Source organism: Equus quagga, chromosome 18, assembly GCF_021613505.1.
Source record: "Equus quagga isolate Etosha38 chromosome 18, UCLA_HA_Equagga_1.0, whole genome shotgun sequence".
NCBI lineage: Eukaryota > Metazoa > Chordata > Mammalia > Perissodactyla > Equidae > Equus > Equus quagga.
In genome coordinates, this window is record NC_060284.1 from 19,947,538 (window position 1) to 19,972,855 (window position 25,318).

At 36.9% G+C, this 25,318-nt stretch overlaps 1 protein-coding gene across 4 annotated transcripts in view; it reads right to left on the minus strand.

Annotated features, from left to right (window-relative positions):
• The window catches only part of TTLL7 (tubulin tyrosine ligase like 7), a 132,952-nt gene that overhangs the window by 51,937 nt on the left and 55,697 nt on the right, over positions 1-25,318 (minus strand). For all 4 annotated transcript variants that reach the window (XM_046645386.1, XM_046645388.1, XM_046645385.1 and 1 more), the window contains exons 7-13: positions 23,776-23,992; positions 18,985-19,149; positions 14,092-14,250; positions 10,857-10,951; positions 5,729-5,876; positions 5,570-5,643; positions 4,319-4,454 (exon numbers count right to left, since the gene is read on the minus strand). In XM_046645386.1, the coding sequence (XP_046501342.1) occupies positions 4,319-4,454; positions 5,570-5,643; positions 5,729-5,876; positions 10,857-10,951; positions 14,092-14,250; positions 18,985-19,149; positions 23,776-23,992 (994 nt within the window). The remainder of the gene's footprint in view (positions 1-4,318; positions 4,455-5,569; positions 5,644-5,728; positions 5,877-10,856; positions 10,952-14,091; positions 14,251-18,984; positions 19,150-23,775; positions 23,993-25,318) is intronic.

Sequence of the window (25,318 nt, forward strand, 5' to 3'; positions counted from 1 at the left end):
GAAAGATGCAGAATTTCAACAGAGAAACAGAAGTTTAGAAAACCAAGTGGATATTCTTAAGATATAGTCTAAAGTTAAGAAGTGATTAGATAGGCTTAATGGCAGACTGTACACAGAAAAGATATGTAAATGGAAATTATCCAAACTGAAGTACACAGAAAAAGAGAAGGAAAGGTAAAACAGAAAAGAACAGCAAAGATATATGGGATGCTGTCCAATCATCTAATATATTTGTAATTAGAGGCCCATAAGGAGACAATATACAAAATAACGCAGCAGATATATCTGAAGAAATAATGAAGAAGAATTTTCCCAAAACCAATCAAAGACATTAACCCATAGCTTCAAGAAGTTGAGAAAACCACAGGCAGGGTAAAATACAAAGAAAAACACACACAGACACATTGAAGTCAAAATGCTAAAAATAAAAGAAAAAAGCAGCCAGAAAAAAAAGACATATTACATTCAGAGGAAAAACAAAAATAATGATGGCTGAATTCTGAATAGAAACAATAGAAATCAGAAGACAAAGAAATGACATCTTTAAAAGTACTGAAAGAAAAAAAAGGCTGCCAAGACAGAATTCTATATCCAGTTCAATAAACCACCATTTAAAAAGGAAGGCAAAATAAGAGATAATTTCAGACAAAATAAAAACTGAGAGGATGCATCACCACCACACTCGTGTTACAAGGAATATGAAATATTACAGAAAGTTTCTTCAAACTGAAGGAAGATGACCCTTGTCAAAGCTTGAATCTGCATGATGGAGTGAAGAACACAACAAAGGGTAAATACGTGGGTAAATATGAAGGCTATTTAGAAAAGCTTTAAAGACCACTGACTGCTGGGACAACAATAATAATGTATTTTGAGGTTTGTAACAAATGTAAAAGTAAAATATATGATAACAGCACAAAGTCTGGAGGCAGGCACTAATTGAAATTAAACTTATGGTTCATATGTGGTCTGCAAAGTGGTAAAATACTAATTCAAGGTAGACCATTATGACTTAAAGATGCATACTGTAATTTCTTTAAAAATCACATTATTCCACAAATATAACTAAAAGCCAACAGTGAAGATAAAATAGTATAACAAAAATAATTAATTTTTCCAAAAGACTAAAGGAATAATTACTAGATGGGAAAAATAGAGAACAAAGAGCAAGAGGGAAGACATAAATCCAACTCCACCAGTAACTGTGCGAAATGCTTAAAAGACACTTGGTGCCAGACTGGATTTTAAAACAAATATAACCAACTACATGCTGTTTACCAGAGACATTTTAAATATAAGAACACTGATGAGTTGAAAATAAACAGATGGAAAAGATACATCATTCAAACAGTAACCGCGCCTATATTAATCACACAAAGTAAACTAAGACAAGAAGTATGACCCAAGAGAAAGATAAGCATTCCATAATCATAAAATAGAAAAGGTGAGTTCATGAGGAAGAAACCTTTATAACTTCAAAGTATATCAAACAAAAATTGACAGAAGTAAATCCACAATCACACTTGGAAGTTTTAACAAATCTCTCTCAGGAATTGCTAGTACAAGGAGGCCAAAAAATCAGAAAAGATATAGAATATTTGAACAACACTAATAGCCAAATTTACTTAAATGACAAGTACAAATCTCTACAACCAACACCTGTAGTATACACATTGTTTTTTTCAAGTAGACTCGGAACACTCACTAAACTAAGTACTATACTGAGACATAAAAGCAAGTCTCAATCCATCTTCAAGATTGAAATCAGAATATGTTTCCTAGTACCAATCAAGTAAATTAAAAATCCTTAGCAAAAATAAAATAGCAAAATTTTTAATGTATAGAAATTAAGCAACAAACTTCTATATAACAAATAAAAATCAGAAAATAATTTTAAATGGCAGTTAAGAATACAATATATAAAAATTGCTGGATATAAGGGTAATATACAAGAATAATCAGATATGTACAACCTAGCAACAAACCAGAAACATGAAAATGTTTAAAAATTATTTATTTGTTGGGACAGCCTGGTGGCACAATGGTTAAGTGTGCACGTTCTGCTTCGGTGGCCTGGGATTCGCCGGTTCGGATCCCAGGCGCAAACATGGCACCGCTTGGCAAAAGCCATGCTGTGATAGGCATCCCACGTATAAAGTAGAGGAACATGGGCACAGATGTTAGCTCAGGGCCAGTCTTCCTCAGCAATAAGAGGAGGATTGGCAGTGGATGTTAGCTCAGGGCTAATCTTTCTCAAAAAAAAAAATTTATTTGCAATAGTAGCAAATACATCAAATACTTAAAAATAAATTCAATAAAATATGTGCAAGAACTACACCAAAAATCACAAGTATAGCTGAGTAATTAAAGATTCAAGTAGATGGGGAGATATGCCATAGTAATGGATCAGAAGACTCAGTATTGTTAATTCACAAGAATTTATTTTATAGATTATTCAGAGTCCCAATTAAAATCCCAGCAGCCTTTTTTTTTTTAATTTTCAAGTCAATTCCAAAATTTATATGGAAATGCAAAAGGATCTAGAAAAGCCAAAAGGATTTGAAAAAAGAAAACATTGGAGGATTTACACCACCTGAATTCAAAGTTAAACACTACAAAGCAACAGTAATGAAGATAGTGTGATATTTGTATAAGAATGCATATAAGAATTTGCACAAACTTGTATATGAATTCGTGTAATAGGCTCACAGAGAAGACGAAGTGGTGGCATTTAAACTAGATTTTGAGGACTAGAGGGAAGAAGAGAATTAAGATTTAAAGCCTATTTATTATGTGCCAGTTACTTTAAATAGACTATTTTAATTAACCTCGACTTTATTTCCACAACCAACCTGTCAAGCATAGTTTTAACACTACTATTTTAGTGATGAGAAAACTATTGATCAAATAGTTTAGCCCAAGCTTACAAAAGTAACATGTGGGGGAGCTGGAATTTGAATCTAGGTCTATCTGGCTCCAAAATCCCTAGGTTTTCTAGCAGAAAAGGTGGGGGTGGGCAAGCAGGGTAATGAGAAGATGGAACAGATCCTGGATCCACAGGAGAGAGAAATAACTCTGCAGAACAGGTGAAGGGAAACGAACGAAGCTCTCTCGCTGCCAGGGTCAAGAAAAACAAAAGGACCACAAAACGTAATTTGAAGGGTGGAAACACTTGCATATGTCAAAAGACAGAAAGTTGGAGGAAAAGAGTATTGGGGTCTACGTTATTCCTTCTGCTTCTGTGTCTTAGGCCTAACCAGCTTTAAAGTGGCTTTATAACTTTCTGTTGCAGAATCTGAGCCAAAAGACCACAGCAAAGTCTATCTATAATAGACTTTAACATGGTTTTTGGATCATTCAATATAACAGGGCATCCAAGATACTTGGGGTATATCACTGTAGGAAGATGTCCAGTAAAACAAAGCACAAACAGTTTTAACAGGTCCACATAAGCTTATTTGCCCAAACGGACATTAGCAAGCATGATGCAAGCAGAGGCTTGACTAGCACCTGCACACTAGGCTTGTCCTCTTGAAATTCTCCCGTTTGGAACCCCAAGCTACCATATTAACAGATCTGGCTACTTTGGTGAAAGAACCATGCAGAGAGAAAGAAACAACCAGCTAGCTCCCCAGATGTCCCAGCCATCTCAAGTGAGGTGCCAGACATGTGAGTAAAACCATCTTGGGTTTCTAGCCCCAACTGACCTTTCAGATAAACACAACTCTATGATTCACTTCAAACAAGACCAGCAGAAGAACCACTCAACTGAGCTCAGCCAAGATTACACGATAATGAACAAACAAATGAAGTCGTTTATTATGTTCCTGCAATAGATAACTTATAGACCTCTTAAGTAAGGTAAACAGATCATTTTCTGTATATGTATATATATATATGTGTGTGTGTGTGTTTTAATTACTTCTCATATGCCAGGTCTATACAGTATCAGAAAAACAAAAACTGTATAATGTTAGTTACAATCCAAATAATGAGAGCGTCACAAACCACTGGGTTAATTCAATGAATTTTTTTATTCAGTTACATATACACATCTCTGTAATAAGACATGCTTATTACAATAGATTGATATTACAACATAATATCAACATTCTCTCTTGCATAATTTGTCCTGTTAGACAATATATTATTTATAAAATTACTGAGTTGGTTATGAAATGTTACCAACTGTTAAAATGGAAGGAAATTGCATCTTAAAAGTAAAATGTTTTTATATGTGAGACTAACGTGGGTCGTTTTCAAAGACATATTGTTTGGCTTCATTCTTTTTTTTCTTTATAAACCCTCATTCCTTTACCTTCATCCTTTTCAAAGGATTATTCAGCTCTCGCTGGAATAAAGCTGCTCTTCCTGAAAGGAAGGTCTGGAAGGCAACAGCCAACAAATTTTCATACTTTTCAAGTAGTGTTTTATCTTCAGGAGGATAAATTCGTCTACAATAAAATCAGATAAACCAACTTGTTTAAAAGAAGCTATCATAGCCCCAAGAGTTAAGGTCAACTACATAGATAATCCTTGACCACTTATTCTGTGCCAGTTACTTTAATAGGTGCTAGAAATAAAGATGAAGACAGTTACAAGAAACTCAAGAATTTTCTTCTGTTACCTGTACAAATTAAAGTTTATCTAGAGAATTATCATTAAACAATGTAGTTCCAGAAGATATGGTATAAGGATTTGGTTGGGGAAAGCTGGTTGGAGAAGAATTACAATTGAGCAAATTGGAGAAATACAGAACTTTATGGCAGAGAGTTTAGGTGATGAGGAATAATTCGGAAGTTTTGGACTTAGTAACCACTGAACTACACGAGAATGTAGAGATTAATCACGATGCTTTCTTTGGGGGTGGTGGAATTTGCCTCTCCAGTAAAGAGAATTGGACAGGGGCACAGTGAGAGAAATGTGTCCTGATCACTACTGTTAATGGTGTTAAGGCCAGGAAAGAACATCTTACCAGGAGTCCGAGAAGCTCTATGGCTTCAAATCCTCCTAATTCTGCTGAGTCAGTGTCAAAGCTTGGGAGAAGGGGAGGTCTTTCCAGGAACACAAGGAGCTTAGGGGGTTCCCTTTTCTCCTGTCAAAGGTGATAGTACTATGGAGGGGTTCCAGTTCAGTTCAGCACAGTCCACACCCCTCTCTATTGTCTCATACCTGGCTCGGCTCCTTCAAACATTTTCATTATTTGCCTGGCTCCTGATACATTTGACTTTAGAACAAAGTACAGAAACCACTTTGAATTGACAGAAAGAATACCAGCAGACCTAAAACCTGACTTTCTCAAAACACCACATTATAAGCAAATAAGATCACAGGATAATATCAGGTTTAAAAGATTTCATACAGCCAGTCTCGAGGCTGGTTAGTAGGAGCTCTCCCAAGTTTTGACCCATCTACTTGCTATCTTTTCTTTCTGGAAAGATGTTAAGCAAAAACCACTTTGTCAGAATGAAATAAAAAGCGCTTAAAATAAGCCTAAAAGTTTAAAAAATGTAGACATTGTTTTGACACTACACTTCTTCAATCTATTAAAAAATGGAAGAACAGTTACCTATAATTCCCCATATGTCGATTTTCGTGTTCTTCTTTCAAGATTTGCTTTCGTACTTGAGCAAGTCTCTCTTTCTAGAAATAAATAAATTTTACAAGTAAAACCTGACAGATGAATTATGCAATTCAAATCAGGGGTACATTGTGAAAATTTTCATACCAACTCTTCTTTCCGCCTCTCCAACTGGTGTCTCTGCTGTTCCCAGTCTGAGGAACCTGGCAGGAGCCTTTTTATTGAATTTTGACCATAAAGTCTCCTTTGAGCCTCAGCTTTTTGTTTGGCCAAGTTTCTCCTTTTATCACTGGTTCTACAATATAAAACACAAAACCATGTTCTAGAATTCAAATAAGCTCAGATCTTATCCCTGTGAGGGGAATTAGCAGGAGAAACAGTGGGGATAGGAATCAATGTTTATTAAATTTACGTATATACATTATATTCATCTAACGATCCACCAAATACGGGTCTCCATATAGTAAACAGAAGTCCTGAAGGTAAGAAGATAAGATGGAAACAGTATAGCAACTTACTAGCTGCACAATCTTAGGTCAATTATCTGCTGAGTCTGCTTCCCCATCTATTAAATATTAACAATAACGTTTCCCTCCCAGAGTTCCTATAAAGATTAACTTGTAGCGTTAATAGGTCCTTAATAAATGTTGGTTCCTTTCTCCTCCTTCAACTAATTTCATTTATATTTAAGCACTCTCACTGACACTGACCACCCAGTCTAACAGTCATTATTTATTTGAAAATGTCTGTATAGTTCTTCTCATTTTTCCCCATCATGAAAATTTACTTACAGCTGTCTGATTTTTATAGGAAAAGTCCTGTTGTGAGATTACTTTCCTCTGAACATCTCTTCTCTCTCTTCCCTTCCATGTAGCTGGTGCAATCAGATAAACCTGAGGTCTCTTCTCACCACTCCCTCCATTGTGCATTCTTACAGATCACCCTTGAAGGTACTAACAGGAACAAGGTGGACCCCAGGAAAAAAAGGAAAGGAAAAGCCAATTCTACCCCTAGTCTTAGGGAAAAACAGAGTTCTCATCCTTGAGCTTATTTTCCATGTTTCCCACTGTCAGTAGCCTGGTAGGGCCCAGAGGAAGGTGTAAACCAAAGGCAATGGTACAAGGAGGCCATCTGGCCAGCTTCTAGTGTGGAGAGGTAAAAGAAGTGCCTACGTTTACATGTGGTCCCATTCAATTCATCAGGAGACTGCACTGAGAATACGGGGCCAAGGCCCTAGATAATAATGAGTGTTCTTTTGCCTCAAGTATGAACCACCCTCAACTTGAACTTGCAGGAGTGTTGTAATTGATCTATTCTCCTTTGTGACAACATTGAGGTTTGAGTGGCAGGAGTTCAACTGGGGGGTAGAATAGAAGGAATAATTTGAGAAAACGAATAAACACATCCAGAAAATTGCAAGTCATTCAGTATGGCTGGAGTTATGGACGAATGTAGGAAATTCAGCTAATCACAAGGGCTTTAATATCAGCTTATTGAGTCTCAAACTGAACTTGAGGCAATGGTGGGGTGGGTGAATTTGAAAAGAAGAAGGGTATAATTATATTTGCATTTTTTAAAGATTATGCCCTTGGCATTATGTACAGTGGCTTAGCAGTGGATGAGAAAAGAAGCAGACAATTAAAATGGGCTATGGTCTGAATATTTGTGCCCCTCCAAAATTCATATGTTGAACTACTAACCTCCAAAGGTGAGGTATTAGTAGGTGGGACCTTTGGAGGTGATTAGGTCATCAGGGTAGAACCCTCTTAAAAGGGATTAGTGCCTTATAAAAGAGGCTCCCGAGAGTTCCCTAGCCCCTTGTGCCATGTGAGAATACAATGAGAAGCCTGTGGCCCAGAAGAGGGCCCTCACCCAACCATGCTAGCACCCTGATCTCAGACTACAAACCTCCAGAACTGTGAAAAATAATTTCTTTTCTTTATAAGCTATTCAGTCTGTGGTATTTTGTTTCAGCAGCCCAAACAGACTAAAACAGATGGATGCTACTTCATTAGCAAATATGAAATATGAGGGCCTGGACCAGTGAAGCAGCAGTAGGATTAGAGAAAAAGGAAAGATTTGAAGGATTATTTTGGAGGAAGAATGAATGTGCTCTGGTGATTAATTAGATGCGAGGAATAACAAAGAGGGATGAACCTGAGATGACCACAAGATTTCTGAATTCAGTGACTGGATGATTGAGAATATCATTTTTCTAATCATGAATACTAAATTTGGCTGAGTTTCCTCTGTTCAGGGAAAGAAGAGAATAGATGAAGAAGAAAAAGAATTGAGAGGAAGAAAGACCAAATAATCAATAAGGAAAAAATTGCAGAGAGGAAGAAAAAAAGGAAGGACAGAAAAGAGGAAGAGAGAATAAAAAAGGATTAGGAATATTATGTTGAGAACACTGTGAAAGAAATGAAAGGAGACCTATGTGCACATCCACAGCAAACAAGACACTCACAGACAAGGACGCTGCTACACTAACAGTTCAGGCATACACTAACAGAGGAGTAACAGGAATAAGCACTCAAACTTCCTCCAAACACATTAAGAAACAAAGAAAAGCCAATCACACCAAGACATTTTTCTTTAGAGGAATGGTCCCATATTCTGGCCTTTGGGAATATTGCCATTCTAAAAACTGTGTTTGCATTTCTATCAATATAGGCATAAATCAGCACTAACTACTCTTAGTCCAGAATAAAATTTAACAAAAGACTAAAAGATCTCTATTCACTTAGGATTTTAATCAGCATTTTTTCACAAGGAACTTAAATCAAATTGAAAAGAAAAATCAGCCATGTCCAAGTAAAACAGCACAGAGCATAAGGGAGTAAACAAAGTGACACGTCACCTACTATGTAGACTATAATTCCTCTTGGAGCTCAAAGAAAGGAAAGGTTAATTGGGGCTTAAAGGAAGATGTCATAAAAAAGATGGGATTTGAGTCATAGGTAGTAAGGAAAGATATTCAGGGTAGGAAACAGAATAAATCATCAGTGGGAATGGGCAAGATATGTGGGGGAAATTATGATATAATCAGCTTAACTAAAACACTTTGGGTTGGAGAGAAATAGAAAATAAGATGGAAAAGCTAAGGTTAAGTTATATTACGCAAAGAGCTTAGACTAGGTGTTGGCAATAGAAATCCATTTAGGTTCTTGGGCAGAAAGACTATACAACGAAAAAAAGATCATTCCAACATCTGATTAAAATGAATGTAAATAGGGAATTTCTGGAATCATAGAATTTATTCTATCCAAAATTACAACAGTCCATATGAAAATTAATCCATTAATATTTAACATAGGCAAGAATTTTCCTAGTGTTTCTAGTTCCTGCTTATGCAACTATGATGTACCCATCATAGTCACCTGTTCACAGTGAAATACAAGTCTAACACATATATGCCCCCAGAGCTCTCCATCTGGTTGGAGAGAAAAGGCACCTCTGCAACATAAGCTTTATTAGCATGTGCTCAAAATGATAAGAACTGTGATAAATTCTCTTAGTGGAACAGCACTAAGAAAAATAAGGAAGATGAACTCCAACTCTCCCTTAGTTTCAAGTCTAGAAATGTCTCACTGTTTAAACTGTATATATCTCACTTTTAAGAAGATCAAAAGAACCCATAGACACTGTCCTGAATTGGTACCATCAGTGGCAAAGTCAAAAGACATGCCAAAAAAATTTAAAAACCCACCAGGCCTACATATATGATAACAGTAAATGCAAAAAAAAAAAAAAGTGTATAGGCATATTAAATAATCTGAAATACTTGATGCACTCGTGTAAGCTAAATAAATAAAAACTTCCCATTTTACATCTCTTTCCTTTCTATTCATTTCTTTTAGGATAACTGAAACATCAGGAGAATTTAGGCAAATCATTCTTTGATCAGGCAAAAGAAGGGGCCATATGAAAATTTTCGAACAAGTTTATATGTCAATCTCTTTTTTAAATGATGCTTTCCATATAAAGCTACTTCTCAATCAGGTACCTGCTAAATACTTGGAAACATTTAAAAGAAGTAAATTGCTTGGAAGCATCCCACAACTCTTCTAGAATTCTTGGAAAGACAATTCGAATTGATTGAAATGATAAAATCCCAGAGCTTAAACAACCTCAGAGGTCCTTTAACCCAACACCCTAAACGCTGTTTGAACACTTACAATGGCAGACAAGTCACGGCTTCATTAAGCAGTACAGTCAAACTTCTAACAGATTTCTTTCATAATGAGCCAAAAGCTTTCCCACATAAGCAGCATTTCAAATATTTGACATCCATGATCATGTACACTGCAACTAGCCCAAGTGTATTGCATTGATCCAGCAATGCCACTTCTGGGTATATATCCAAAGGAGTTGAAATCAGGATTCAAAGAAATATCTGTACTCCCACGTTCACTGCAGCATTATTCACAACAGCTAAGACATGGAAGCAATCTAAATGTTCATCAATAGATGAATGAATAAAAAAAGGTGATATGGGGCCAGCCTCATGGCAAAGTGGTTAAAGTTCCATGCACTCCGCTTCAGCAGCCTAGGATTCATGGGTTCAGATCCCGGGTACAGATCTACTCCACTCATCAGATATGCCATAGCGGCATCCACATACAAAGTAGAGGAAGACTGGCACAGATGTTAGCTCAGGGAGAATCTTCTTCAAGCAAAAGAAAAAGAGGAGGATTGGCAACAGAGCTTGGCTCAGGGCAAATATTCCTCAAAAAAATAAAAAATGTGGTATATACATACAATGAAATATTACTCAGCCTTGAACAAAAAAAGGAAATCCTGCCTATGCTTTTCAATGGGAAGGTTAAGCCTCACTTAACTGTCTTTCTTTACTGGTTAACCAGGCAGCATGATATAATGGGAAGACCTCTGGACAGAAAGGTAGGAAATCTATGTTTGAGTTTTTCTTACTTCCTGAACAGCCTCTCTGCTTTAGTTTCTTCTTATGAGGTGAGGAAGATAATCCAGAGGGTTTCCTAAGGTATTCTCCAGTTCAACATCATACTCTGTATTAAATAATTATACCAATGCTGTAATTTAACCATATTTACTGTCAGTTCAGAGCATTATATGGGGAGAAGAAAAAGCACTGTGCAGGAGAAAGGGAAAAGATATTTAAAAAAGAAAAAACCTGAATGGAATCAAGAAATTCAAAATACCAAATACAAAAAATTAAAAGCCAATCTCACGTACAAATGATTGTTCTATGCCTAACGTGGTGGAAAAATTCCAAAAGATGGGGGAAACACCTTACCTGATGTTTAGTAGCTTCAGTGCATTTAGCAGCACTCCCCTTTTTACATCATAGTCTATTTTCTGATCAGTCCCAAAACTTGGAGCTCGATTGATCTGGAATTTACAAAGAAAACAATGAGAATAGCCAAATATTGGTAGGTCAATAAATATTCAGTATATATTTGCTAATCTAATGGGTCCTCCACCAGTAGAAGGACTCAGCAATAAATCTCAAAGTTCTACATGGTTGATGGCCCAGCTGCCATTGCCATACTCTCTTCCCCATCACCCTAAGCCAAGGAGTCGCAAGGAACTGACCGTTATCACTGCCCCCTCTCTCCTACCTGTTTCAGATTCTTCCCTCTACTATCATGTAAAAGAAATTGGTCTATGAAGAAACATACTCACACAAGACAAAGTAATACGTGGAAAGGTAGAAAAATTCTTTTTCAGTTAACATTTTGAATTTCTTTCAAGTTTTATGTGAAATTGAAAAAAAAGAAAGTAAAGAAGAACCACAAATGGCTGACAGAAGAAACTCTGAAAATTAGGGTTGCATCCAGCCAAAATTCTACTCTGTAATATTGATGGCTTCTTTGCTTCTCATTTCCTACCTCAGTTCTAAAACACACAAAACCCAGCAGATGTTCGAGTCTAAAAGCTCAGCAGCTTGTAAATGCATGCAAAAATGAGAATTATTACAAAGCAAATTAAATTAATAAATACTATTTATTAAACATCCAAATCACTTTTATTACCAAAACAAGCACAATCATTTCATGCACACATCAAAGTATCCATAATAGACTCCGTGCTCCTAAATTAGCGCGGTTCCCTCTGCCCAGTAACTTCCCCCCACCCCACCCCCATCTCTCAGAGCCCCCAGCCCCGACCCCACTTTCTCCAACCTGAAATACTCTGCTCAGGTGTCGCCTCTTCTGCAAAGATATTTTTTTAATTCTCAAACACACACATGTACACAGATTAATCAGTCTGTTGTTTGTTCTGGTTCTCTCTTCCGTATTTATATTTATACATATTATCATAAAACACGTATCTGAGTCCACAGTAGGCCAGGGCAAGTATTCTGTCTTATTTTTCTTGTATCTCAACCACCTGGCACAACGACTTATTGAAATTAATTCAAGGATACTTAAAGTATCAGAAGTATAATCATACTCCACCCAATGTCTGTGTTTTCCCCTAAAAGTGTTTTCTATGATTGAATATTTCTGCAATTTTGCCACTACGAATCACAACTTACAAAAATTTCAGGTAACTAAAAGTTATCACAGCCTCAGAAGCCTCAGAAGCACTTCCTAACTTATTCCACTTGATGGCGCCAAAAGGTTTTTAACAACATGTATTAGACACCCCCACCCCCACCCCCCCCCATTGAAGCTGGGAGAAAATACAAAGAAACAAGATCTAAATCAGATTCTTTTAACTGCTTTAATAAAAATGAATGTTCATTATCTACAGCTGTTGGTTATTGTGGAGTTTCTTTCATGGTTCTGACTGATCTGGAAATGAAAGAATGAATAGAAATGAAAATATTTTAATGCAAACAATGCTGTTTAGCTGTTGGCTATCGTGGAGTGATGAAGGAGAGAACAAAGTATGGAAATAATGAAGGAGAGAATAAAGTATGAAGAAACGCTAATGCAAATAGTGGTATTTTGAGCCTTTAAAAAAAATGCAGAATTCAACCATTCAGTCAATTCTGATTTACCAAGCTAATACAAAGCTCCCGTTAAGCAAATGACTTTGAAAATGGCTAACTAAAATACCTATAAAATCACTATTCCCTGTTGTCCCCCTTCAGTTCCACCTCATGCATGTGTCTTCACTTCTTCCCCACCCCATCGAGGATAAAAGACAAGTAGCAGGGCCAGAAAAAAAACACAGCTCAGAGCAGGAAAGGATGACTGCAGACAAAGAGTACACCTGAAGAAGAAAGCACCAGGCCTTAGCAAGTTGAAGGGCCCAGAGTGCCGTCAAGTGATTTCATATCCAAGGAACGGAGGAAGCAAAAGGATAAGGAAAACTCACAGCGTTCTTATTTCTAGGATCCAGGCAGGAGCACACCTGACAGAATACCTGACAGAACTGCATTCGATTGGAAATATAATCCACATTATTTGCTCCTAGCAGATTGAACACACACACAGGAAACTGTTGGCCTTCAAATTGGAAAAGCGTTCTTTCCTAAAAACATATTTTGAGTGATCTCACTTATCACGCATTCAATTTGCCTTTGCAAACCTTGATATTACAGATATAACTTCCAACTTCTAAATCATCACCCAAAAAGAAGGGACAATCAACTTAAAATGAAAGGTAGTTGTTGATGTATCTTCTATAGCAATATGTTCCTTAAAATGTAACTAATGTAGTAAACACTAAGTGTTTAGATATGTGCTATTTTCCTGATAAAGTTTCATGGCCATGCACTCTATGACTCCAGATCAGGGAGCTTCGGGGGAACTGCTGATGGGGTGCTGTAGGACCACAGGACTTCTATGGTTTCTTCTGGATATAATATAAATATAAAAATGACTGGAAGAAAAAGTAGAAAAATCTTAACCAGAGCTCATTTTTATTTCTCCTTTATATTATTCCATATTTTCCAAATGCTAAGTGACCTTTTGTAATCAAAGAAAAATAATGATGACTCTGATCATACCACGGACTGGCAGCAAACTCAATGGCACACAGTTGACAGCCTGGACACGAGGGGAGCCCCAGGTCACATAATATGGCCTCAAAGGAGAATTCATGCCACCTCGGGTGTTGGATACTGAATACTGATTAATGAACCAGTGGAGGCCCTCTTCTCTTGGAGAGTTTCAAGGGAGACCCACTGAAGACAGGGAGGCTGTGGTCCTGTTTCTAGGCACCCACAAAGAGGAAAGACAACGTCCAGAAGTAATGAGGTGGTAGAAGACGTGAGGCTGAGAAAATAGTGGAGAAAGTGGACAACAAACCAGTAAAAGCAGATCCACACATATAATCAAAATTCCTGGCCTAGAAATTCACTCAATACTAATTTGGGGAAAGTAACATCAAACATATATTGATTCATTCTTGGAACTGTTCTATTTTCGGCATTTTTATTGTCTTCTTCCCACATGCTCCAGTCAGGCCACTTTATGCTCAGTTAATGAGATAACTGTGCCAAGCACACATTTAAGAAACATTTGTTTTAATATACAAGAAGAGTGATAACTTCTCTTCTTCCAGAAATTCCTTACCTCCAGAAGCCACGGCTTTAGTTTTCTATCCAATAAAATATCAAATCCCAGGACTTCGAAGCAGACACTTTCACTTCCTGGAGGTTGACCAGGTCTGCACATTCGATACGCATGTAGGACGTGAGGTTCTGCTACAATCAGGGTCTTTACCACCAACTCCTAAAAGGATTGTGATAAAAAAAAGTGAAATGCCTTATTTCTTTGTATCTCATTTACAGACGTGGAAATGTGGGCTGGACTTGCAAACTAGCGTCCTGGTCAAGTCCACAAAGCTCTATGGCACTGAGCCCCTGCCACTGCTCTGACTTCATCTCAGACAAGTCCTCGTCCGCCCACTGTGTTCCAGCCAGGCTTGCCTTCTCTGTGCCTCTTGCACTAGCTGTCCCCTCTTCCTGGAACAGTCTTCCCCCAATATTCCCATGTCTGACTCCTTGATGTGCAGAGAGGCCTTCCTTGACCCCCGAGTCAAAAGCAGCCGCCCACCCCTTATTCCTTACTGCATCCCCACACAGCAGAGAATCAGCTGACATGTTTTCCTTTCTATTAGAGCAGAGTCCTTGTCTGTCTTCTCTACAACCTCATTCCCAGTGCCTACAGTAACGCCTGGAATTTAGAAAATGCTCAAAAACACTGATGAACAAATAAGTAAAATAAAAGTTGACAAACGTGGCTTCTATTTGTTCAATAAGGGTAGGACCATACTCTAGCCTTCTCAGAAACCATACGGAAGGGGATAGGGATGGCAGGGAAGAAAAGTTTCAAGAAGAGTAAACTATTTCACAAAGAACATTATAGAAACTCCACTTAGACAAAGCCCGCAAGGACTAGGAAGACAGAATCCAGGAGAGCTGGTTTCTTCGTGCAGTGATGATCTCGTAGTTTCTAAGGTTTATCTGAGACAAGAGTACTGCCAATTAAAGAACTAGCTACATTATCTGTAAGGACACACAAGACTACCAGGGTGAGTTACTAACGCTAATAAAACAAGAAGCTGGCTCACTGAAGTTTGAGAACAAGCTATGCAATGTGGAAAAGCTGTCCCACTGGTTTCTGCTGAGAATATACTGTCTTTTGAACTCCCTCTCTACAGGCAGAGGCAATAGTGCACGGCAGTTCAGAATGTGGCTCGGAAGTCAGATTTTCTGGGTGTAGTCCTGGCTTTGCTACTTGCTAGATGGGCAACCTCAGTCACGTTGCTCAAACTCTGTGACTCTCATTTTTCCCCCAATGTGAACTAGCAATAGTAATAGCTCCTGCTGCAAAAGACCGATGAAGGACAGAGTGAGACTCCATGTGACGCTCTCAGCACAGTGCCCAGAATAGAGGACGCCTTCAATACATGCGAGCGACCTAATGGCTACTCTTGTCACAGCTATTCCATCACTCCTCTAGAACTCCAGCTCAGATGTCAGGTCAGACACAAACATCCCACTGCCTGCTGGGAGCAATATTTATTATATGTGAGAAAAAATGGAAGACAGAGGTTAACCTCACTGTTACCCAGAATCCCAATCAAGACCATATTTGAGGGTATCAGAGATGCCATGAAGGGTTGTTCTCAGAAAATTTTATTCAGAATAACAAATCCATGGTAGCACCATAATATAAAGATCAAAGACAAAAAGTCACTTCCTATAAATCTTTGGAGATATTACTGAAACCACTTGAGAGTAGAGGAAAGAAAGTTAAAACCTTGGCTAAGAAAGTGTCTGTATGAAACAAGACAGGCGGGGAGAAAAGTGAACATTAATTAACAGATCCTGAACTGCAAATCTGTGTTTTCTTTACATAGAAAACAACATACTTTTGGAAATGTAAAGGCAAGATTTTACGTGAAAATCAGGAATGAGAGAACAAAACACAAATTCAATTCCGCTAATGTTTTTGAGAATTTCCACCATAGTGTCATCGCTCTGAAAGATGATTTGTAGACTTGTAGCTAACGTATATAAAAAACATTCAAAGATGGCTTTATAAGTGATAATAATCTTTTTTAGTCTCTATGGCTTGGTTTTCTTTGATGTCTTATTCATTCTAGACCAACACAAAAGCACATATCTCTGTCTTTCATAGAGAGTATTGATGAATGTTAGTTTTCAGACATAGATAGTCACTTTTTAGAGAAATCACCACCAATAAAGTGGTCATTGAAAATAGTCCTAAGTTAAATTCATGAAACTTTAAACTAAGATAAAAATTTACTGCATGATCGCCTTCTCCACCTCATCCTGTCATTCTCTTTTTATATAATCCCATTAATTCACTTTAAACAGATATTCATAAGTACATGCAATTCTAATAAAGAAGGCAAATTTTAAAATAAAATTTTAAATTTTATTTGACAATTTGACAATTGTAAGAAAAGTACCTGGAAAAGTTAACAATTTATTAATTATTAATTTTTTATAGAATATTAATATATATTCTAACTAATGCATGCAAGAATGATGCAAAATTTACCCATTTATAGAAAAGATCATGAAACGTGTCAGAGATTTACCCATTGGCCATGTTCAGCTCATATCTGAAACTTATATTTAGGCTCCACAGAAAAGTTAATTTCCATACCCTCTTATTTATATTAGTCTTACTTGTAAACCTCCTAATTCAATTATGTGGGGAAAGTACCACTTGAAAGCAATGTATGTAAAGCTAGCGATGCTCATTTTTCTCTCGGATTCTCCCTACACATTCCTCACCAAAGCAGCCCAAAAGGTTCTGCCTTTTCACAAAGACCTCCCCAAAGAATCAAACCCATATGGAAATGAAAGATTTGGTAAAGAAAAAAAGAACACCAGAGAGCATAGAAAACTTTCTTGGTCTTTTCATCAAAGGACTCATTCATTCAATCATCCAGGTATCATCAATGAGCTACTGTCCAAAAACAGCAAATTTCACCACTTGGATGGTTCTGATCCACTGTGACAGTAAACTATCATTATTAGAAAATTTTTTGGAATTTCTACAAAATTGGCCTTGATAAAATAAATAAATAAATAAACAGGATTGCCGTAATCAAATTTCTTGTTTGGATGTATTCAGTCTCTCAGGGAGATATAACAGAAAGCTAGCAAGTTGGTGGACATCTGACAAACATTTGTGGTGGAGGCTCTACATTTTTAAAAATTTTGAATTTTTTGCGGATGTTTATAAATCAGAAGATTTATGGCTTCTATTGACAAACTAAAAGAATGAGCCACACTGGGCCCCAAATACCCTGTGAGACCAATAGGGGGGTATCCATCCCCTTCAGGGCTCTCATGCACTTCAAATTACCACAGTTCCTAGCATGCCCTATTTCTTCTATCCAAACTAGTTCACTCCTTTTTACTTGTCTGACACCTAAGGGCCTTTGGATTTGCCTTCTGCAATATAGAAAATAAGGTCAAAAAAATCCACCAACAAAACAATCAACAAAAGGATAAATATAATGATGCTGATTTTTCTGATTTTCCCAAGAGAACCAAGTTCAACCAACTATGAACTTTCATGTCCATTTTCCATGATAGATTTACTTAAATTATATATTATTTGTCCCAAAAGGAAAGTTAAATCAAATTGTATAGCCCTAATCATATTAAGTATTTTCATATTAAGTATTTCCTCTAACTTTGAATACCATTTTAATACTTCTGCTAGGATTAATAAAGGATCTGTTTCACCAAGGTTATCTTCTCGTCTGTTTCCTTTTCTCTCTTTACCCTTACCATTTGGAATTTCATCCACTGCCATGGCTTTATTTATGAATTGCACCCCAAACATACACTTTTAACTGCCTACTTGACCTTACAACCTGAGACAGCATTTCAAGTTCAACATATCTAAAGTAGAACTCATCATCATAGCCTCATGGACTTTTAAAAATTTAGTTCAGGTGTCAACGCCTCCAGGAAGTCCTCCTCCGATTCCCACCCAACCAAAGCTATGCTACGTGGTCTTCCTCCACATGCCCACAGCATCCAGTGCACACCTCTGTTGTTGTACTTGCTACACTGCACTTCATCAACAATTTATGTGCAGGCTTTTCCTACCAAACTAAATTTTTTGAGGACCGGAGCTGTACCTTATAAATCTTTATCAACCAGAGACAAGCTTATATCATGAGTTCAATAAATGTTTACTGAATGGATGAATGAATGAATGAAAAAATGAACAAACGAATAGAACTCTCTTCCCTCATCTGCAAAACCAAGGTCTACATCCTCTTCTCAAAATAAATTCCTTCCCACTCTATTTCAGATAATGGCACACTAGTTCTGCCTATAATTCCTCCTTAAACTAGAGAGGAATCTCTGAACGCTTCTCCTCCATTATGGACGTTCAGTTAGTCTTTACCTCATTGGCACTGCTTTCATTGTGGTTTAATTCAGACCCTTCTTTTCACCTACCTCCTCCCAGGTGCCCTCCTCTACCTACTCTTGGTCTCCACTCTAACCCATCCTACACCTATTTTCAGATTTATCTTTTAAATTCATATGTTTGGCCTTAGTATTCTCCTTAAAAACTGGAAGGAATGAATCCTGACTCCCTACCAAATGAAGCCTTCGTTTTCAGACCTAAAATTTGGCCCCCACATATCTTTCCACCCATTAAGTCCCCACGAATCTCCCATGAATACCATATGTGCCAACCTGGACCACTGATCATTATTCTCACACCTCTATGCCTTTACTTACACTTTTGCCTCCACCTACAATTCCCTCTCTCCCATCCCTAGCAGTAAAAAATACTACTTATCTATCAAGGTCCATCACAAATTCCACTTTCTTCAGGAAAACACTTTTTTATCAGCCCAATCTAAAAATGTAATCTGTTCTTCATTTAAAATGCTTGATGATCCTTTAACTTAATCAGAAGAAAGACAGTTATAATTGTGGAATGGCATAATCTTACTGAAATATCACTCCAAAATTTAGCAACATCATGTTGATTTGCTTGTAGGAATTCCGTAAACCATTTGATGGAACGTTTGCTGCCTTTGTTTTCAGTTTCATCCCTTTCAAAACGCTCATTGTGCTTGTTCACAGAGTAGTTTGTCAGATGCATGTATAACTGGGTCTGTAACAAGTAAGAACCAACGTTGTTATCACCTATGAGACTCTAGAACCATGAGGTTTCACAGAAAAGAAAGCAAAGAGAAAAGACAATTTTGAAGTTTAAAATATACAGATTGACAATTTCATGATTATTTAGATAATTTACAAATTAAACGGAATGGCACATTTCCCTTAAAAGGATTGTGAATGTAGTCATCTATAGAGTTACTTTATACAGCATTGAAAATATATCTACTATAAAAGTATTAAACTAAAATAAAAATAAGAATATATAGAGTAATTAAATGAAAATAGAAAACTACATATTTTTTGCTAAGCATGAAAATGCTCTAAGGTTGTTTTTGTTTCTTTTTAATGTTTTTGGTCACTTACAGTTTACACCAAAATTTGTTTTGGGAAAGGAATTTTCTGAAAGAGCATTTTATGTCTTTTTAAAGAAAAATAAAAAATGAAAGTTCAAGTAAGTAGCACAAACGACAAGGCAGGACTACCAAACACCACCTCTGCCTTCCCATACTGACCGGAGGCCACTTGAGTTCATTACCAAGACAGAGCGCACTTAGAGTCAGAGACAGAAGCTCCATACGATGCTGGACCGACGTCTAAATGATTAACAATAAGTGTACAGTGTTCCATATTGGGGCTTTTATCTTAGTCTCTTTATATTCTTATGTTTGTTGATACCATTATCCTCAAATAAACTTGAAAAAGAATTCAAAATTTAAGGCTTCTCATAAATGTCAATTAATTCACATCTAATGGCTCCTTATCAATCCAGCAAAAACATTCATCAAGTCTATAAATCCTACCCTCATGATCCTACGCCTGGAGATTCAGACAGCAGCACAGCATCATAATGAATATAGGCTTCCTGCACACGATGATTATTTTGGTGTGTTACTAACCAACTGTATTCCTATCATATTTTATTTTCACTGCAGTTACTTAGGTCGATAGCACTGAAATCGAAGCAAATATGCAGAACTGATCATTTGAGTTACATGTTGTTTACTAACTCACATGTTCGCCATTAATTAAAATTTATTTTTTTATTCATTAAACAATATCCAGGGAGCACCTCCTCTTGGCAGGAATTTGTGCTGGGCACTGTGGATACAAAGATGCTCAGGACAGATACAGTCCCTCCCTCAGGAAACTTAGAAAAAGCTTTAAATTAAGAGATATTTATGAAAACAAAGAGCATAAAACTTATGCTTGTCTAATTTTAAGTACTTGATTTAAAGAAAAAGGAAATTAAGCAAACTACAAGTTTTCTAGTTTCCAAAATATAAATCATTTTTTAATTTAAATAACAAATCCTTTTTTGAGGAGCACTCCATTTGGCAAAAAAATTTCTTAAAATAGATAATAGTAGTAATAAAAACTAGCTATCCTAGTGAAAAAGTGAGCAAGAAATGGAACTTTGCATTTTTCTTAAAACATTATCTTTGTAAGTAGGATTGGAAATTTCACAGTTCCACATCAACATTGACAAAAATCCCCTTCTAAACAATTCACTGCTAGTTGGACATTTGCCATAAGGAGAAGTGAAGGCAGCTATGAACCAAACAGAAACCTGCAAGGGATGAAAAGGATATAACCACCCTCCACCCTATGATTCAGCATATAGGCTCCATATAATGAATTGGGATATAAAACTTTTCAAGGATTGGCCAACTGCGACAACAGGAGCAAAAAATGGATGTTTATTACATTTCAATAAATTATGATCTTCTTATATGTAGTTTATCAATATTTAATTCTTATATAAATACACAGCTCATTACAAAATACACGTTCACTATTTATAAAATTGGAAATACTAAGAAGGAAAACATAGGCAGCAGTCTGCCATCTAAAAACAACTAATGAGAGCATTTTGGAGTTTTCTCCCAGCCTTTTTTCTTATACTAACCTTTTACATAATTGTGATCTCACTTTAGATAAAATTTTGTATTTCGCTTTTTGATTTCTTCTTGTCTTAATCTAGGAACTCGATCATGAAATTTTAGAGATATATGAGGCACAGTGACGTTTACATAGGAGAACATCGTTTTGCATACATGGGAAAACCAAAGCCAGGAGATGACGTGATTTAAGAGCACTTGGCAAAGGGAGACCGAGAGGCCACACTTCCTGACTCCCAGTCTCTCATTATGATTTCCTAACCCAGTGTACTTACGCAAATTACATACATATAACTTAAGATACTATAATAAATCGCCTAAATGAGCTTCCAAGTCTTACCCTTTCCTATCTCTTCCATTACTCTTTCCTCTCAAAACATGACTCTCTGCCTTCAAGTGTGTAATCCATTCTTATCCAATTATAATCTATGAGCTGACAAGTCCCAAATTATGCCTGTAGCTCAGCTCTCTTATCTGAACTTCGGACCTATACTATATATCCAAAGGCCCATAGTATAGAACCATTGAAAGGTTGCACAGGCAGGTCAAACCAAACACATCAGCTTTCTACAAAACCTTTAATAGCTCCTGTACTCCCTATCACAGTAAATAACACTCCATCCACCAACTGCCAGTGCCAAAAATCTTGAGTTTTATCCTTAATTTCTCTTGCTCTTGCTCTACAAATCCAACCTGTCAATGTTATCCATGTTATCTTAAACATACCTTAAATCTATATTCTTAGTCCAGCCCTACTGCTATTTCTTCAAATTAAGTCATCTTTCCTCTCACACGTGGTTAGATAAGAATACAGCTTCTTGTCTCCCTTACTCTAGTCTCTCCCATCTGTCTACACCCCATCTCACATTCCCCACAATATAGACCAAGTGAACTTTTTAAGACACAAATCTCATTCCTTCTTTCCCTTGTTTAAAACCTTTCAATGTTTCCCTTCGTCTTAGGTTAAATTCCAAAATCCCAGACATGGCCCTGAAAGATCTGGCCTCTAGGACTCTCCATCCTCATCTCTGAACAGCCACCCCTACTTAGTGTGCACTTTAGCCATACTGAACTTGTCTGCTTTCTCCAGCCATACCACACTCCTTCTCACTCACCTCTGGACCATTCTTCTACTTGGAGTTCCATCCCACCCCACCCCAACATGGCTGACCCCTCATTACTCAGATTTCATTTTACAAACTCCCTCTCTAACCTTTATCTCCAACTGGGTTAGATGCCCCTGCTATGCTCTGCCATAGCACCCTCGGTTTCTTAGACCATTACACTTACCATCGAGTATTATAATTGCTTATTTTATTTTCTGCTTCCCCACTAGATTACTGCTATTGTGAGGTCAAGTACTGTAACTGCCTTGGTCACTGTTTTTCCAAAACCAGCACAATGCCCAGAACGCAGTAGAATTCAAACATTACTCGATGATTGAATACATCCACACTTAGGACTTTCAAAGAGATGACGCTTTCTTTTATCTTCCTTTCCTGTGAAAACGTGGACAATTCCCTTATTCTTCCTTTGCCAGGTTTATAACATTTTCAGTTAATTGAATGTAGTAACATTTATGAAGTCATTATTTAATTCTGAAAATATGACTACTCAATGGAGTTAATCATGTGCATAATATTGCAGGAACAGTAACCAGGCCTTTGACAAAAATGGGAAAAAATAATTGATTGCAATTTTTGCTATAATTAGTAGATCCAAAAGTAGAGTTAGAGGTTAACTAAACTTTTAAGTATGGATAATAAATTACAGTTTATCTTTCATAAGCTATAAATTACAGTTTATTACTTTCATGATAAATTATGATAAATTACAGTTTGACTTTTATAAACTATAAATTAGAGTTATGAATTTATCAGTATGTTATGGTTGCACAAGAAATCTTAATAGACAATCTGCAAAAAGCTCCATTTAACAGACTTAAAAATGCACACTGAAACTGCCAATTTATGTCTCCACTTCCTATTTGGTAAATTTACAATCTTCTCTTTCATTCCAACAAAAATTAATAACTCTACTTTCCGATAACTTTTGCTTTCTCTGTTTCATATACTTTCTCCCACATTCTACGTGTTTAAACCGTCCCTTTTCTACAAAGCCTGCTCAAGCACCTCCTCCTCTGTGAGGAGCTGAACGCACTATCCCCGCCCTCAACTCCGTAACTTTGCCTGCACTTCTCAATGGCATATTATGTTTTATTTATATTTCCATATAAACCATTTCTATACAGGGCCACTGCACACACATATGTGCTTTGAAATCCATTTCTATGTACGGCCACTGCATACATGTGTGTGCTTTAAAATGCATCCTCGCCACAACTAGAAGGACCTGCAACTAAGATACACAACTATGTACCGGGGGGGTTTGGGAAATAAAGCAGGGAAAAAAAAAAAGGAAGATTGGCAACAGTTGTTAGCCTAGGTGCCAATCTTTGAAAAAAAAAAATAAAATGCATCCTTGTGCTCCCAGAGGGGGTGCCTTTCCCTAATTAGCCTGCCAAGAACAGAAGTGTTTTTTAATAATTTTCAAAAAGCTGTCCATAAATTAGAAGCGGTCTTATTTATGTATGCAACTCTTCTAGACTATAAAAATCTGAGAGGAGAGACTTTGATTCGTATAACCTTTATACACAATGGTGCTTTAAAATTATACTGCACAAATTAATAAAATCATAGATTCCGTCTGGTATCACTTACCAAATTGGACTCATTAGGTGGAATATATTTCTCTGTTCCCATTCGCACAAGCCCATCATGGTAGAGAAATATTTTTAGTGGATCACACGATGTTATCAGAATATAAATTCGTAAATCAAACTTGTAACCTTCCATCAGGAACGGCTTTTCAATGTATTCTTGAACAATCAAGTGATCCTGAGATGGAAGTTTGTCACCATTTCTTATTAAAGAAATCCTAAGTTTAAAGAAAAGAATTAAAAGAATAATTTGATATGGAGTCAAGATGTTTACAAAGTTATAGATAATACTCAAGAAGAAAACAGTGGAGTGAGGAACTCCAAGGTCTGTCCCTCCAGAAAAGCAATGAATAACAAAAAAAATTGTTAGAATCAACTTTTTTGCAACCCTGATAACTAACCAAAAGCTTGTGACAACCAGGGAACACAATCAAAAACATAAACAAAAAAACCACACAGCTGAATCTGTGTAAAAGAACTTTGTGGCATTTTAAGGTACTTTGGTCCCAGACCCCTACCCCCAGCTCAGCAGTGGCTTTGAGCAGCAGCCCACGTTCCCAGTACAGGTACTGGTTTTAGAGGAAGCAGAAGAGACTTTATCTTTGTGGTTGTTTGGGGATGTTTTCTGACCTGTCTGGTGAGTCCCTGAAGGGCTTCAAAGGACTTGCTTTTATTTTTCCTAATTGGGAACTCTCCCAGTGCTAAGGCAGTTACTTGGGGGGCAATTGCTGAAGACATTTCAACACAGTCCCTGCTGCCTAGGGCAACAAATAACAGTTGGGGAAAACAATGTATTATATAATATATTATATGTTGTATAATATAATATATATAATATATAATATATTAGATATATTCTACAGATGAACTAAAATAAATTGAGGAGAAAGACTGAAGAATGAGAATTTGAGGGGAATAAGGGTTTTGAAAAGCTCGGACATTTCTGGGAATCTAGAAGGCCATAGGCATTCCCAGGGCTAGATGCTAGCTCAGGAAAGATCTGAGAAGACCCTAAGCTCCTACCTCTGGCTACCATCAGGTTCTGCACATGCAGGAAGAGAAGGCTAAGTCAGAGTTGTAAACTGCCTCGTTGAGTGCTGAAGGCATGCTGCAACACACACAGTCCATCCACAAGGATTGGGAGATATTTTTGTTGTCATTGTTCCAAGTGCCTAAGGAAATCTCTGTCCAACTTACTAGCTGACCACTGACCAAATAGAACAGGAACTTCAGAGGCCACACACAGCAAACAATATAGACTTAACAAAATCATTTCAGAAAGGTCACTAAACAAATAAACAAATACAACAAGCAAAACCCTGTAGAGGGGAAAAGAATCTGATTTCCAGATTCCTATATAATATTCAAAATGTCCAGTTTTCAACAAAAAATTATGAGTCATACAAAGAAAAAAAGAAAGTATGGCCCATACACAGGAAAATCATCAATTAATAGAAACTATTTCTGAGGAAACCCAGACATTGGGCTTACTAGACAATCAACTATTTAAATCAACTAGTTTAAATTTGTTCAAAAAGCTAAAG